The following is a 14,983-nucleotide window of genomic DNA, read 5'->3' as shown; positions in this document are numbered from 1 at the left end:
CTATTGTGTTTATGATAGTTGTCAATAAATAAGAAAGGAAAATAGACGCAACAAAAAGAAAGACAAGGAACTAGGTGTCTTTCTCCCTAATAGGAAGAGAGTTGGGGTCTTTTGATCCAGTTAGCCCAGCGACTACTAAGTGTCCTGAAACACTTTTACACTTGCTTGAGCTGAGCCTAAGGCAGAGACCACTAGCAGGTTTTGGAACTTAGGCTAATGCAGATTTGTGGAAGGAGGTGCAAAGTACAGGTGACCTAAGTTACATTACAAGTAAATAGAACCACTCTACCCATGTTACTTACTCATACCAAGAAGCATACAAGATGGAACCTGAGAGCCACACCCTGAGTGATCTCATAACTCTGGAACCCCATAGGTAAGAGGCAAGGCAAAGCAAGAATGAGCAGCTGCAAAGCAATTAGAGAGGAATTTTCCATTATGTCTGTGGTTTGAAGTCTAGTTGTACATGTATTTGTGAGGTGGAAATTTTTAATTCAGGTAATCTGGGTTATAAAACACAGAGTGGTCACATGGAGATTAAAAACTTCTAATACTAATGCAGTTTATAATTGAATACTTTTACCTGAATGAAAGAGAAAAAAAATGGCCCTCCATTGTTGCAGTCTGAAGTGTAGGGATATTAATGACCAGATCTGATCTCTGAAAGGCCACCCAGGGCTTTCATAAGATGCAAAAGACCAGTGGAAGCTGATCCATGTCCCAGTGGTTTTTCCTCCTATAAATCCAAGTGAAGATTCTTGAAAGAAATTGTTGCTACTGTGTTCATAATAGTTCTCGATATATAAGAAAGGGAACAGATACAACAAAGAGAAAAGGAACTGGAGGTCTTTCTCTCTAATAGCATGGGAGTTGTGGTCTTTTGGGCAGTCTAGCCCAGTGGCTGCAAGGAGTGCTGGAAGCTTTTTATACTTCGTTGGGCTAAGCAAAAAGCAGAGACCACCAGCAATTATTGGAACGTGGGCTAATGCAGATTTGGGAAATACAGCATATTCCAGAAAGTACTGCAATATAGTCAATTCATCCTGATTTGTGCCTAAAATATTTGTAAACACATTCCAGTTTTATAAGGGCATTTTTAAAATAAAACAATCTGTTCAAATCTTATAATGATAGAACTCTAATGCTGGAATCCCCTCTTCCGGGCTGGGCTTCCTACCTCCCTCTGCACATCCCAGACTTCATGCTTTTAGATCCTAGGGCTGTCCTCCCTTCTAAATTGATTGCTGCTTGAAGACAGGCTGTATCACACTGTAGACATCCATTAATCTTTGTTGAGTAAATGAGTTGATGCATGTGAAATGCCTGATATGATACCTAGTGATCTACAAAATGCTAATTTAATCTTTTTCCTTAGCCTCCTATTTCTACATATGAAAAATTAGAGGCCCAGAGATGTATAGTGACTTGCCCAAGGTCTCAGAGCAAGTTCAAGGTAGAGCCAGGCCTAGAATCCAAGTGTCCTAGCCCAGATCTAGCATCTTTACATAATAACATGCAAAGAACTAAATGAAGAGTTTGCTGAACATGTTACCCATAAATTAGGGAGAATAAAAGCTTCCTTTCTGATTAGAATTTTTACACTTTTTCTTTAAGCTCATAATTTGTAAATAATTCACTTATGCCACATTATCATACATTATCATTTTCTAGATAAATAGCTCATCTCTGCAAAAAGGAAGGATCAAGTGATGTCTTAACCACCATATCCTTACTGTAGTCAGTCTTTACAATGAGAAAAAATAAAGGCACAAAATCAAAGATGTCTCCTCTCCACCCTTGAGCTCCCACCCACAGTAGCTGTAGTAATCAAAGTAAATATCTTGAAGATTTTATGGAAGAAAAGCAAAGAGATGTATCTGATACATTGTATACCAAATAATCCAAGAAATTCCTATTGGAGACTTCTGTTTCTGTTTTCTACACACTTGGCTCAGTTGCACAGCTCCCACTCTTACTTTGCAAACCAACATCCCTCCTCCCCAGGAAGACTGAGTGCCAGCATGATGCTCAGTTAGGTAAATGTCCCTTGCTGCTGTCTACAAAATGAAGCCTTCTCCACATGTTTTAAAATGTAAATACATGGGGTATGTCCGGGATCCAAATAATGATCGGTTTGAACTAGAATCTATGCTCCTCCCATTAAAAGAATTTCAAGGTCACCAGCTACAAAACCCAAGATTCCAAGAAACAAGGTAGTCTGCATGAAAAAGATTAGAACTACGACTTGGGCAAGCAATGAAACCTAAAAGACTTAGGAAAGCAAGATTGAAATGGCTTCTTTTCTAACTCCCAGTCTTTCATTTTGCCGTTCAAATATTCAAAAAAGAGCTGGCCTCTAAAACCTGGAAATAAGTAATCAAGCATTTTTCACCTGACTAGTCCAGGATAGGAAGTATTTTGCATCTGACTGTTTTTGCATTGTGGATTAGAGAATCATTATCTAGTAAGTGCTTTAACTGTGTTCTGTCTACACTCTGCTTTCCTTGACAGGCAGTAAAATACGTTCACAGTAGTCAGCATGTGATCAGATCTGGAGACCCTCCTGGAAATTTCCAACTGGACATTGATATTTCAGGGTTAATCTTCACTCATCATCCCTGTTTTAGCCGAGAGCATGTTTTGGCAGCCAAGCTGGCCCAGTTATATGACCAGTATCTTGCAAGACATCAGAGAAACAAGACGAAATTTCTTACTGATAAGGTACATGTGATTTCTTCCATAATGATTGTCAATGGAGTTGGTTCTTCCAATGAGCCCAAACAATGAAAATTTCTAACAGCAAAATGTTCATGCCCCTCTTTCACATGTTTCCTCTGTCTAGGATGTGTGATACATTATCCAGCTAGAGACAAAGGGAAAGATAGAGCTGGTATACATGTGATGTGTACAAATTTATTGGCACACACTCGCCCTAAACAGAAGGCTTTCTGTAAACAGTACAGCACCCACCAGAAGTGGGTGTTAGGTGGAAGATATGTGGCTATTACTTGCTTACGTGATCTCAGAACCTAAGAAAATTGGTGGCTTGAGAATATCTGTCCTTAGAAACATTCTCATCTTTATATTTATTACCCCATAGTGTAGCACTTAAACACAAGTCAGTGTTTCAACTGATGCTCAAAGGAATGGCTAAGCATTTGGATTTATTCCCAATGTGACACTATCCCATGGGATTTTTGTGGATAATTTTGACTATAGGCAATTTTGGTCTCATGCCCTGACTTTAAAATCTTACTGCCCAAAGAAGAGATAACTTCAGAATATCTCGTTTTACAAGTCTGTAATTTTATAGTTTCTTTATATCACAAGAATACCATCATATGTCCTGGATCCAGACAAACCTGCTTTTAGCTTTGGAAGAAAACTTGGTTCTAAGATATACATATAAAAGTAATATTTTCATGAGCAGCTTGATTATCTGGGCCATGGAACAAGGATGGACATACACTATGCTTTACTAATCCAGTTTCTTCAAGAACAGATGAAACAGTTCTCCATCATAATTCATTTATGTGAAGTCTGGAGACAGCCAGATGCTTGAACATCCGTTCCATTCACAGACTGCTGGCACCATTTTACCCAGGAGAAGTGGGTGGGTCCAGTTGCACTGCAGTAGGGAATAGAGTTTGTAACCCAAAACTTGTATCCATATCTTTTTAAGCTCCAAGCTCTAAGAAATGCTGTTCAGACTGGCCTTGATCCAGAAAAACCTCATCAGTCTCTCGATACCATCCAAAAAACCATCAATGAGTATAAATCTGAAATTCGGTGAGTAAAGTTTGTTCAGTGTAACTACTTTTTTTCGCCTGTTAGATGTGCGCTTGTTAGAGTTTATTTTTCCAGATACTTTTTCTGAATGCAATGAATACATGTGAAATTACGCCATATAAAACAATCAAATACATCTATCATATTAACACAGTATTTGAAGTCCAATAATGTGAATGAGGATGTAGGGAAATGGTCACTCTGCAGGTGTAAGGGAAAACTGCTACAGCTACCACTTTAGAGAGCAGCGTGGCCCTAACTCATAAAATGTTGAAGAGGCTCATCAGTTTGGACCCAGCAATTCTGATTCAGATACAAGATGTTCTTTAAGGAGCTACGTGTGCATATGTACATGGGGACATGTGCAAAGATATGCACAGCATCATTCAAAAGTAAGACAGACTGGACACGGTGGCTCATGCCTGTAACCCCAGCACTTTGGGATGCCAAGGTGAGGATAGTTTGAAGCCAGGAGTTTGAGACTAGCCTGTACAAAAAATTTTAAAAATTAGCTGAGTATAGTAGTATGTGCATGTAGTCCCAACTACTCGGAAGGCTGAGGAAGGAGGATTGCTTGAGCCCAAGAGTTTGAGGCTGCAGTGAGCTAGGACTGCACCATTGCACTCCAGCCTGGGTAACAGAGTGAGACCTTGACTCAGAAAAAAAGAAAGAAAGAAAAAAGGAAGCCACTAGAAATAACCCAGTAGCAGAGTAAACCCATCTTGGTATAGGCTTACAGTGTATTTCTGTATCACAGTTAAGATGACTGACTCATATCTGCAGGTATCAACATGGATAAGGAATCATTTCGTGTATACCATTCTGCAACTTGCTTCTTTATATACAATGCATCTTAGACATTTTCCTGTCACAGTGCATGTAGATTTATATCATGGTTTAAAGGCTGGCATTATGTAGATTTATTGTAGTTTGTATAATTCTCAACTGATATGCATTTGCATTTCTATTCTATTTTTTATTATTTAAATTCTACTGTAATTAAAATTCCTAAATATTATATTTGTTTACCTGTATGAGTACTTCCACAGAACAAATCCTCAGAACAGGAAATAATAAATTGAGGCATTTTTTTTATTTTTATTTTTTGTTTTGAGACGGAGTCTCACTCTGTCGCCCAGGCTGGAGTGCAGTGGTACGATCTCGGCTCACTGCAAGCTCTGCCTCCCGGGTTCACGCCATTCTCCTGCCTCAGCCTCCCGAGTAGCTGGGATTACAGGCGCCCGCCACTACGCCAGGCTAATTTTTTGTATTTTTAGTAGAGACGGCATTTCACCGCGTTAGCCCGGATGGTCTAGATCTCCTGACCTCGTGATCCGCCCACCTTGGCCTCCCAAAGTGCTGGGATTACAGGCGTGAGCCACCGCACCTGGCCAGAGACATTTCAATGTATACTTTTCTTTTTACAATTTAGCTATGAGTTGGAAATTCTTCCAGCAAAGTAGAAATTTAGTGAAGTTTGTAACCTATAATTGCAAAAGTATGGAGTATATTTTTTAATAAAAATTATTTTTATATTAAAAGGAAAACATATTGCAGTCTCCTTGTGAGAATAATTTTTGTTTTGGCATACATTAAGAAAAAAGTGACAAAAAGCTATTCTGAAAGCAATTGTGATTTTATATGGAACTGTCTTTATTGGTCACTGTTTGAAAAACATCAGAACTGCGTGTGAGATCTAGAGACAATGCCCAGCAGAGTCATGGACAGCAGACCCATTACCATAATTCTGTGCCCCTGGAGATGAAAGTCTTTGAGATTTGGCATTTCTGACCCAGTAAAAGAGATTTCCATCCCTTGCTGACTTTTCACTAGGTGGCAAAACAATTTCTAAGCAGATGATCTATTGCTGGATGTTTCATCACATGGATCCATTTCCTCAAGCCCCCTGGGATCTAATCAGCCACCCCCGAGAACTCCCCACCTCAAGCATCTGCTGAGCCCTCCACTGGTGCAGTTAACCTGGGCCAGCACCATAAAGCATTTTCCATTTTATTTTCCATAGCGGCATCATGACTACATTCCTTATTCTCTGAATGGGAACCAGGATATAGAAGGAAGAAAACATGAATAGTCATGCAACATAGGAATATTTTACTTAACCTCTCTGTAGGGTCTTTGCCCTCAGATGTGTTCAGTCTTGAACACATAAAAATTCTATGACCCCAAGTCGCCATCCAGCTACCACTTTATATTTCCTTTAACAGCCAAACACCAGGAAAACATTTGCTATTCATACTATCTCCGCTCTCTCCTGTTTCCAAACCATCCTATCTCACCGCTGTGCCCACCTTTCCTCTGAAGCAAATCTTGCCACAGCCCCTGGGGGCCTCCACCTGGGAAAGTGGAATGGAACCTCTCAGCCTGCTCAGTGCTTGAACTCAGACACCATCCCCACGCACTGCCTGTCAGGACATCCTGCATCTTCATACACCACCCTCTCCTGGGTGTCCTCGTCCCTTTCCAGCCATTTGTCTTTCTCATCATTCTTTGACCATCATTCTCCTCTGTCCAGCTTATACATGTTCTGAGTCTCAGGTGTTATTGTTGTTTTCTTTTTAACCCTTTTTTAAATTGCATTTTCTCCTGAAATGAATCCACTTTGTGGCTTTAAACATCACCCAGATGCCAGTGGCTCCCAAAGTTTCATTTCTGAGGAGGAGTCCACTGCACCGTCCAGACCCCATCTATATCAGGTTTCAGAAAACTGTTCCTGACTCCCTAATCAAAATTGCCTTTCCCTCTTCCTCCCCAGCTCTGGTCACAAATTTTAATTAAATATTATTTTGTAATTTTCTGCTTCTTTAGCTCGTATGCAAATTTTTCTTGCTAAGAGCTCTTTTTAGCATTTCTGGGAAACTATCTTTTTTTTAGGTACTAAAAAAGAAAGTAGAAAATATATCAGAAAGGCTGAAGATGTCATGTAACTCAGTAAAATAATTTTATATTGTGGTTTTTAAAACTGAAGCAGGGGGTGATAACAGCTAAAGGCATAGGAGACGAACTGACCACCTGATGGTGACAGATAACATTTGCGGGCCTCTTACTTGGTATTGGGCAAGGTTCTAAGCACATTATGCGGATTAGCTCATTAACTCCTCCCAGCAACCCAGTGCGGTCAACTCCTACCATACCCATTTTACAGATGTGAGCCAGCAAAGGGAAGTAGCTTACCCAATCCAGCTAGTAAATAGTAGAGCCAAGATTCAAACCTGGGTAGTCTGGTTGCAACAACTGCACCCTTAACCACAATGCTTTACTGGTCCTCAAAGAGAATGTTTCTTATTGTAGTTTGTTGCCTTTTTGCTTTTCTAAGGGCTTCAGAGAGTCCTAGATCTTGACTACCTAACCACTATCATTTTCTGCCATCTTCCTTTTCTACAGCTACCAGTTGATCTATTAGAAACCTAGACCCCCTTATTTCTCTGTACCACTAAGTCATCACACGTACAACCTCCAGACTTAGGCCTGCCTTCTGGAGGTCATGAGGTGATAATTTGTGAAATGCTACATCCTTGGTTTCTCATGATACTTTCTTAGACAAACCTCACACTGATATCATTTATGTATGTGTCTGTCCCCTGAGCTAAACTATAAACTTCCTGAGGATGGAGATACGGAGATATCTTCTGTCTCTTAGACACTTCTAAATCCCCTGGAATGATTCATGGCACTTGTTCAAAAATTTAGTAATTGTCTCATTATGCAATAAAATGCATTCGGTATCTAAATATGGCTATCATTTGTAAAAAGAACTTAAAGTAAGGTATTAAATAAAATAAAGATGAAAGCATTTTCAAATGATGCCTTTTCAGATCAAGCCAAAAATATTGGTAATCTAGTGAATACTGAAAATCTCGAAGGCATGCAATAACAATACTTCATCTCCTCAGTGTGGAACTTGTGATTTCTGTTAACACGGAAGACTTTAAATGTATTTGTTGCTAACTAGGACAGCAGCGTACTTTGCTGTGTTTATAATAATTTAGTCCATGAGAACTGCCTTTCTTACCTTCAAAGGTGACTATTTGTTGAAGGATGCATAGTTTTAATATGAATTTTTTAAGTACTTAAAGTTCAGATCTGCCTAAAGAGAACAAAATCAAGTAAATCTCTCAAGACAGGTTGACATCCTATTGTCTTTACATTCGCATTTGTATTTAGTTTTCTGTACTTGTTTCAAAATACAGTAGCTATCAAATTGAATATACAATCACTGTAGCATTATTAATTTCTTTTGCAAACACACCTGACTTTTTAATATATACTCATGTGTTATTATATCTTGCAGACAAACAAGAAAATTCCGTGATGCTGAACAAGAAAAAGATAGAACATTGCTTAAGACCATCATAAAAGTTTGGAAAGAGATGAAATCCCTTCGAGAGTTCCAGAGATTTACAAATACTCCCTTGAAACTTGTTTTGAGAAAGTAGGCTTTTTTGAAAAATTATTTTATTGGGCTATATCATACATTAAGAAAAACGTATAAAACATGGATATAGTTTTAAAAGTAATTACAAACAAATATGCATGTAACCACTTCCCAGGTTAAGAAATAGAACATTGCATACCTGAGCAGCCCCTCCCAAATAGCATCCTCCTCAATCCCCAAAATAACAACTACCTGGACTTTTGTGATCATTGTTTTCTTGCTTTTATACTTTTGCCAACTATGTGCAATCCCTAAGAATATATAGTTTAATATTGCCTGTATTTGACTTATACATAACTGAAAGTATGTTGTGTGTATTCTTTAGTGAATATATACATGCTTCTTTTCTTCAGTATTGTGTTTGTGAGATTCATCTACTTGACAGCACATTGCTGTAGTTAGATTTCTTTGCTTTATAATACTTCATTATATGAAAATAGCCAAACTTGTCCATTTCTGTTGATGGGCATTTGAGTTTATTCCATTTTCAACTGTTACAGAAACCACTTCTGTACTTTTGGCATTTTTGTACTTGTCTTTTAGGGTACATGTCCCCAAGATTTCATTTCAACTTTACATTGCTGATTCTAAACATATTCCAGAAGTTGTGCTGATTCATGTCTTCACGGGGGTTCTCGTAGGTCCATATCACCCATATCATGCCTATCACCTAACATTTTGCTGACCTGCTGACATGTTTTAATTTATATTTTCCTGACTATTCATGAAGGTGAGCATTTTTTCATACATGCATTGACTATTTGGATTTCCTCTTTTGTGAGGTGTCTGTTCAAGGCTTTGGTCACTTTTTGGACTGGATTATTTATCTTGTTATCTTTTTTGGTAATTTGTAGGCATTCTGCATATAACATGGATATTTGTTAGTGGTGTGTATTGCAGATATCCTTTCCTACTCGTTAGTTGTCTTTTTACTCTCTTTTTGTTGCTTTTTGATGGATACAAATTCTTAACTTTAAAAAAACAAAATACATTAGTTTTTTTCTTTTACAGTTGGTGCTTTTTTTATGCTTCTTAAGAAATGCTTCCCCTGAGTCATGTAGACATTCTATGATATTGTCTCCTATAACATTTATAGTTTTAGCTTTCACATTTCATCTTTAATTTATTTGGAATTGACCTTCATTTGTGGTGTGGAGAAAGTAAGCTTGATAATATTTCTGCTACCTAATTCACTAGACTTTTATATATGCTTAAGAGTACAGCTTATCACAACAAGAGCATCTATGCTGCTGGTGTTGGTCCCTTTCTGATTGTTTCACCTGGATAAGTGTTGTGTCCATATACTGACACAAATAGTAATAAATGTGGGCAGTTATCAGACATATTGCTTTGAAAACAGCCATATTACAGCCAAAGATAGCTACAAATTGTAAGTTTTCTTTGGCTGTAATTATAAAATTGAAAAAAAAAAAAAGCTTAGTTTTCAGGACAAGTATAAGACTGTGTGATCTTTGAGACCAGGGACCCTGTTGTCGTTGTATATCTGGTCTCTACCAGAGCACTACCAGAGTATCTTCTCAGTTAATGTTGGTTAACAATAGTAACAAATTTAGGCAGTTATCTGACATATTGCTTTGAAAACAGCCATATTTCAGCCAAAGAGAACTGCAAATTGTAATTTTTCTTTAGCTGTAATTATAAAATTGAAAAAAAAAAGGTTTTCAGGACAAGTGTAAGACTGTGTGATCTTTGAGAGGAGGGACCCTATTGCCATTGTATATTTGGTCCCTACAAGAGCACCTGCCACTTAGTATCTGCTCAGTTAATATTGGTTAACAAATTCAGATATGCTACCCCACAAAAATAATGGCTGTCTCCCAGAAATTCCAGTGTTTGTGCTTTCAAATTCCATCTCCTAGGCTGAGCCTCCCACAGAAGCAGTACAGAAATCCTTGGCAGATTATTTTCTCTCTCCCTCCCTCCCATCATCCCTGCTGCTAACTCTCCCTCCATCCCTCCCCTCCTTCTTTTTGAGTTTATAGGGTAAACTAAATTTATAGGCATTTTACCCATAAGGTCATAACACTCCTTCCCCTGATAAGTAGCTATCTTCCAAATTCTTTTGGAGTACCCTTTTTTCACATTCTTGATTCATCTAGCCACCTTATAATAAAGCATAGTTTTTCCCACAAAAAAAACTATTCAAGTTTACTCATGCTTTTGAATAGCAATGAGAAAAGTGAATGGTTTCCTGTATATCAGAGATGGAACATAATTTTGAGGCCAAATTCCCCCTGGTGTTTATAAATTTCGGGTACCACTGTGCATCCAAAGTGATTTACTTGGTAGTCATCCTAGAGAGCTGTAAGAGCTTGTGCCCTGGGGGACTGTAAACTGCTTAAACTCCAGGCGACATGTGTCCATAAGCAAATATTTGTCAGCTTTATGCACTTGTCTAGGTTTATGTAAAATGGATTACGAAGCTTAACTGCCTTGGGGGAAATAGGGCAGTCAGTATTCGGCACCATCTCCAAAGTGCTGGGTGGGATGGATGCAGTCACCGCACATTTGCCGCCATCTACCAGGAGAGCCATGCTGTTCATCAACGTGTTAAGGGCTCTGAAAAGATGACCAGCAAGGAACCTTTCACACTTATTTATTAATCCAGTGTTGATATGACCACAATATCTTTTCCTGGTGGTACATCTCACAGAACTAATGTCCTACAGAATACACTGTGGGAAACAGTGGTTTGAACTGGGCTGATCTCCTGGAGGAGTATAAGCAAAATCATCAAAGAAAAACCCAAATCCTCCATCCAAAGTGAAAAAAGTGGTTTCACCATCATTCTCAGCAAACTATCACAATGACAGAAAACCAAACACCGCATGTTCTCACTCACAGGTGGGAAGTGAACAATGGGAACACTTGGACACAGGGTGGGGAACATCACACACCAGGGTCTGTCGGGGGGTGGGGGGCTGGGGGAGGGATAGCATTAGGAGAAATACCTAATGTAGATGATGGGTTGATGGGTGCAGCAAACCAACATGGCACATGTATACCTATGTATCAAACCTGCACGTTGTGCACATGTACCCTAGAACTTAAAGTATAATTTTAAAAAATTAAAATTAAATTTTTTTAAAAAGTGGTTTCAGGGACTCAGTAGCAACAAAATGAAGCAGTTCCTCAGAGACTTGAAGAAGTCATAAAATAACTAATGAAATTTCCACCACTATCAGTTGAGAACTTACAGGCCCCATGTCAGCATACCACACAGATCATTTAACGCAGAGAGGCATGGCGGCTCAGTGTTCAGTGGGTTGGGCTCATATGCAGCCCTTCCACTCACCAGCTGTGTGTTCTTGGGTAACTTACTTAACTTCTATGTGCCTCTGTCACCTCATGTATAAGATGTGGATAATAATAGCATCTGCCTCACAGGGTTGTGAGTTTACATGTGTGACATTTTTAGAAGAGGAACTGGCACATAGGAAGCCCAATATAAGTATTTGCTGTTATTATTGCTCTCTTACTTAATTTCCAGAAATAACCAAGGGACTGCAAATTATTTTAAAGGGAAAAAGCTGACCAGAAAGCAGATGAAGAAGCGTATGAAGCAGAAATTCAAGCTGAAATAAGTGAACTGTTAGAAGAGCACACGGAGGAGTACGCACAGAAGATGGAAGAATACAGAACGTCGTTACACCAGTGGAAGGCCTGGAGGAAAGCGCAAGTATGTAAACAAACACTCAGCCTGGAATAGGGCTGGCCAGGAAGGGTCTTGGAGGGCAGCCTCCAGCACAGGAGTGGGGAAACCAGACTGGCAGACTAGAGTATCCTGTGGCTCCCTCTGTCTCTTCCCCATCCCCTGGCTAAGGGATAAAAGGATGAATGAAGTGACTGGCTAATGCATTTGCTTAAAAAGCCACCCAGCTGACTGATACCAGAGCCAGCTTTGTCCACAGAGAATGCTATGGTAGCACTCTGTGACTATTTACGTAATAATGTAGTAATCACTAATGCAATGTGTCCAGCACTGTGCTGAGTATCTTACATGCATTATTCCATTAAATGTAGGGATTGATGCTTCTGAGTTTCCTTCAGAAAATTATATAACTTTATGCACATGACCCTACAAAACTGAATCCAAGGGCAACAAATAATAGATCAGGTAGACCTGCAATGCTCATTGTGCTTACATGCCTTATTTTAATATTTTAAGATGTGTCCTTAGCCTTGAAAACCAAAATTAATGATTACATGAATACCTACCATTTTTTAAGCTCTTTCTAGGGACTAGGCTGTATGACAAATGCTTTTTAGGCATTTCAACAGTCTCCTTTCAACAGCCCTGGGAGAAATTTCCTGGGCTCCATTCTGTAGATGAAAAAACTGAGGCACAGAGAGGTCAGGTGGCTTAGTGACCTGCCTGATTACACACATCTGGTTGAAATGGGGCTGGGGTTTGCATCCAGGTCCATCTGGCTATGAAGACTGTGCTCTTAAATGAAATTCCAAAATTCCCGTTTGATGTCATGTTGCCTCTAACTCAACAGAGGGCCAAGAAGAAGAAAAGGAAACAAGCAGCAGCAGAACATCCCGATGATGAGATTGCAGAGCCGTATCCCAAGGAGGACCTTGTGAAGCCCAGCCCTCCAGAGCCCACTGCTCGGGCAGTGATAGAGCAGGAGGTGAGGGAGAGAGCAGCCCAGAGCAGGAGAAGGCCTTGGGAGCCCACGCTGGTCCCGGAACTAAGCCTGGCGGGAAGCATAACACCCAATGACCAGTGCCCCAGGTGAGTGGATGCTCTGACCATAAATGAGGCTGACATCTGTTACACATGTTCACGTGGGCACATGCACACACACATGCACAACATGGGGAGTGTACACTTACTGACCTACAGGAGCATCAGGAGAATCATTAACTCTGAATGAATATTAGGTTGAACCACATGAAATTGCTGACATTTGCCCACTTTAGGTGATTTCATATGATTCACCTACCTCATGCATCTGCACTGGCCACTCAGGAGCACACCGGAAAGCTCCCTGTAGGAGAAGCATCCCAGTTGCAAATCTCTGCCTGCTCTTCACAGTGGCTGTCTGTGTGGCTTTTGATTTGAGTCCCTTATCTGCAACCTCAATGAGTCCTTTGGTCCACTGGTAGCATGTCCCACCTTTCTGGCACAGGCACGGATGCCTTTCCTTGCCCCTTCCTTGATTTCAGCTGCTCCAGGGATCAGCTTCTCTCCTTGAAGACCCCCAAAAAAGTTGTGGGTGGTATTTAAGTCAGGCCATCTGAAGCACACCCTCCAGATTTGATAAAAATACATGTCTAGTCATTCTCACTTGATGCCTAAGAGAAACATCACTTGATTTATATACATTTGTACATATAATAATTCATAAACATACATTTGTAAGTTCATCTTTTTTAAAATTATAACATAATAAAAATATTTTTGTTTCCTGTTTATTCTTTCCTTCACCGAATAGCCATGGTTCTCAAAGTATAGCCCTGGAATCAGCAGCATCAGTATCACTGAAGACTTGTTAGAAACATAAACTCAGGCCAGGCATGGTGGCTCATGCCTGTAACCTCAGCACTTTGGGAGGCCGAGGCAGGAGGATTGCTTGAGGCCAGGAGTTGGAGACCAGCCTGGGGAACAAAATGAGACCTCACCTCTATTGAATAAATAAATAAATACCCCAAACATTTTTAATACCTCACATTGAAATAAATACGTTTAAGAAAGATTAATAAAAACTAGCCAGACAATTATTTAAAGTCAACCAACTAAACAGAAATTTTAAAAATAATTTAAAAAAAGAAAGAAATGCAAACTCACAAGTTCTACCTGAGACTTACTGAACCTGAAACCCTGAGGTGGGGCCTAGAAAACTGTTCTCACAAGGTTTCCAAGTGATTCTGATGCATGTTATGGTATATTATCATTAATTAAAGGGAGTCCATTAAAATAATCGATACCACAAAATCTCAGGCTTAGTTCTCCAGTAAATAGAATATCTATCATGAATACAGGGACTATTGTACACTGGAATCTTCAATATCCCAACGTGAAAAATGAGAATTCAAATAAAGTCAGTCAGCCTCCGAGTTCATTAAAATGTGGGAGTTAATTAGGATGTCATTATAAGACTTCTCAGTCTTGGTTTCAAACTTCTGCTAATGTTCTAATGATTATTTTTAAATTATAGCTTTTTGTGCATTTTCATGTGTTCCTTCAACTTCACATATTAAGATGTTATACATAAACTATTCCCCTGCACTAAGTAAGCAATTTTCAAGGCAAAAGTACCATACCCTATAATTTTGACCTGAATGTTCAGAATATGTGATGACACAGCATGCTTTCTAAAAGGAAAATTTGGGCTTGATTTGGTAATCTTTTATGAGTGGAGTCTAAGTCTTGGGTGTCTTGGATACTTCTTGCAAATTTGCTGTGAAGTATCCTTTATTAAAAAAATGCTGAAGTAATTTGAGCTATTTCATCTAGAATAAGTCTAAATTATAGACATGTAAAAAGTTAAAACTACCACCCCCTTTAATGAGTAGAGAATTCCTGTTTGGAATGATGAAAAAGTTCTGAAGATGGATAGTGGTGATGGTTAGACAACATAGTAATTGTATGTAATGCCACTGAACCATACACTTAAAAATGGTTAAAGTGAGAAACATTACGTTATGTTATACATATTTACCACAATGGAACAATTTTTAATAAACTACCATCCCCCCCAAAAAAAAAAA

The 14,983-nt window shown here is 39.1% G+C and overlaps 1 protein-coding gene across 2 annotated transcripts in view; it reads left to right on the top strand.

The window, feature by feature from the left end:
- CC2D2A (coiled-coil and C2 domain containing 2A) overlaps positions 1-14,983 on the top strand; it is a 135,814-nt gene that overhangs the window by 59,077 nt on the left and 61,754 nt on the right. For both annotated transcript variants that reach the window (XM_032753791.2, XM_032135876.2), the window contains exons 12-16: positions 2,512-2,721; positions 3,683-3,789; positions 8,099-8,239; positions 11,786-11,942; positions 12,766-13,004. In XM_032753791.2, the coding sequence (XP_032609682.1) occupies positions 2,512-2,721; positions 3,683-3,789; positions 8,099-8,239; positions 11,786-11,942; positions 12,766-13,004 (854 nt within the window). The remainder of the gene's footprint in view (positions 1-2,511; positions 2,722-3,682; positions 3,790-8,098; positions 8,240-11,785; positions 11,943-12,765; positions 13,005-14,983) is intronic.

Source organism: Hylobates moloch, unplaced genomic scaffold (genome assembly GCF_009828535.3).
Source record: "Hylobates moloch isolate HMO894 unplaced genomic scaffold, HMol_V3 SCAFFOLD_17, whole genome shotgun sequence".
Classification (NCBI taxonomy): domain Eukaryota; kingdom Metazoa; phylum Chordata; class Mammalia; order Primates; family Hylobatidae; genus Hylobates; species Hylobates moloch.
The sequence above is the reverse complement of the archived record's forward strand: the minus strand, read 5'-3'. Positions and strand labels throughout refer to the sequence as shown.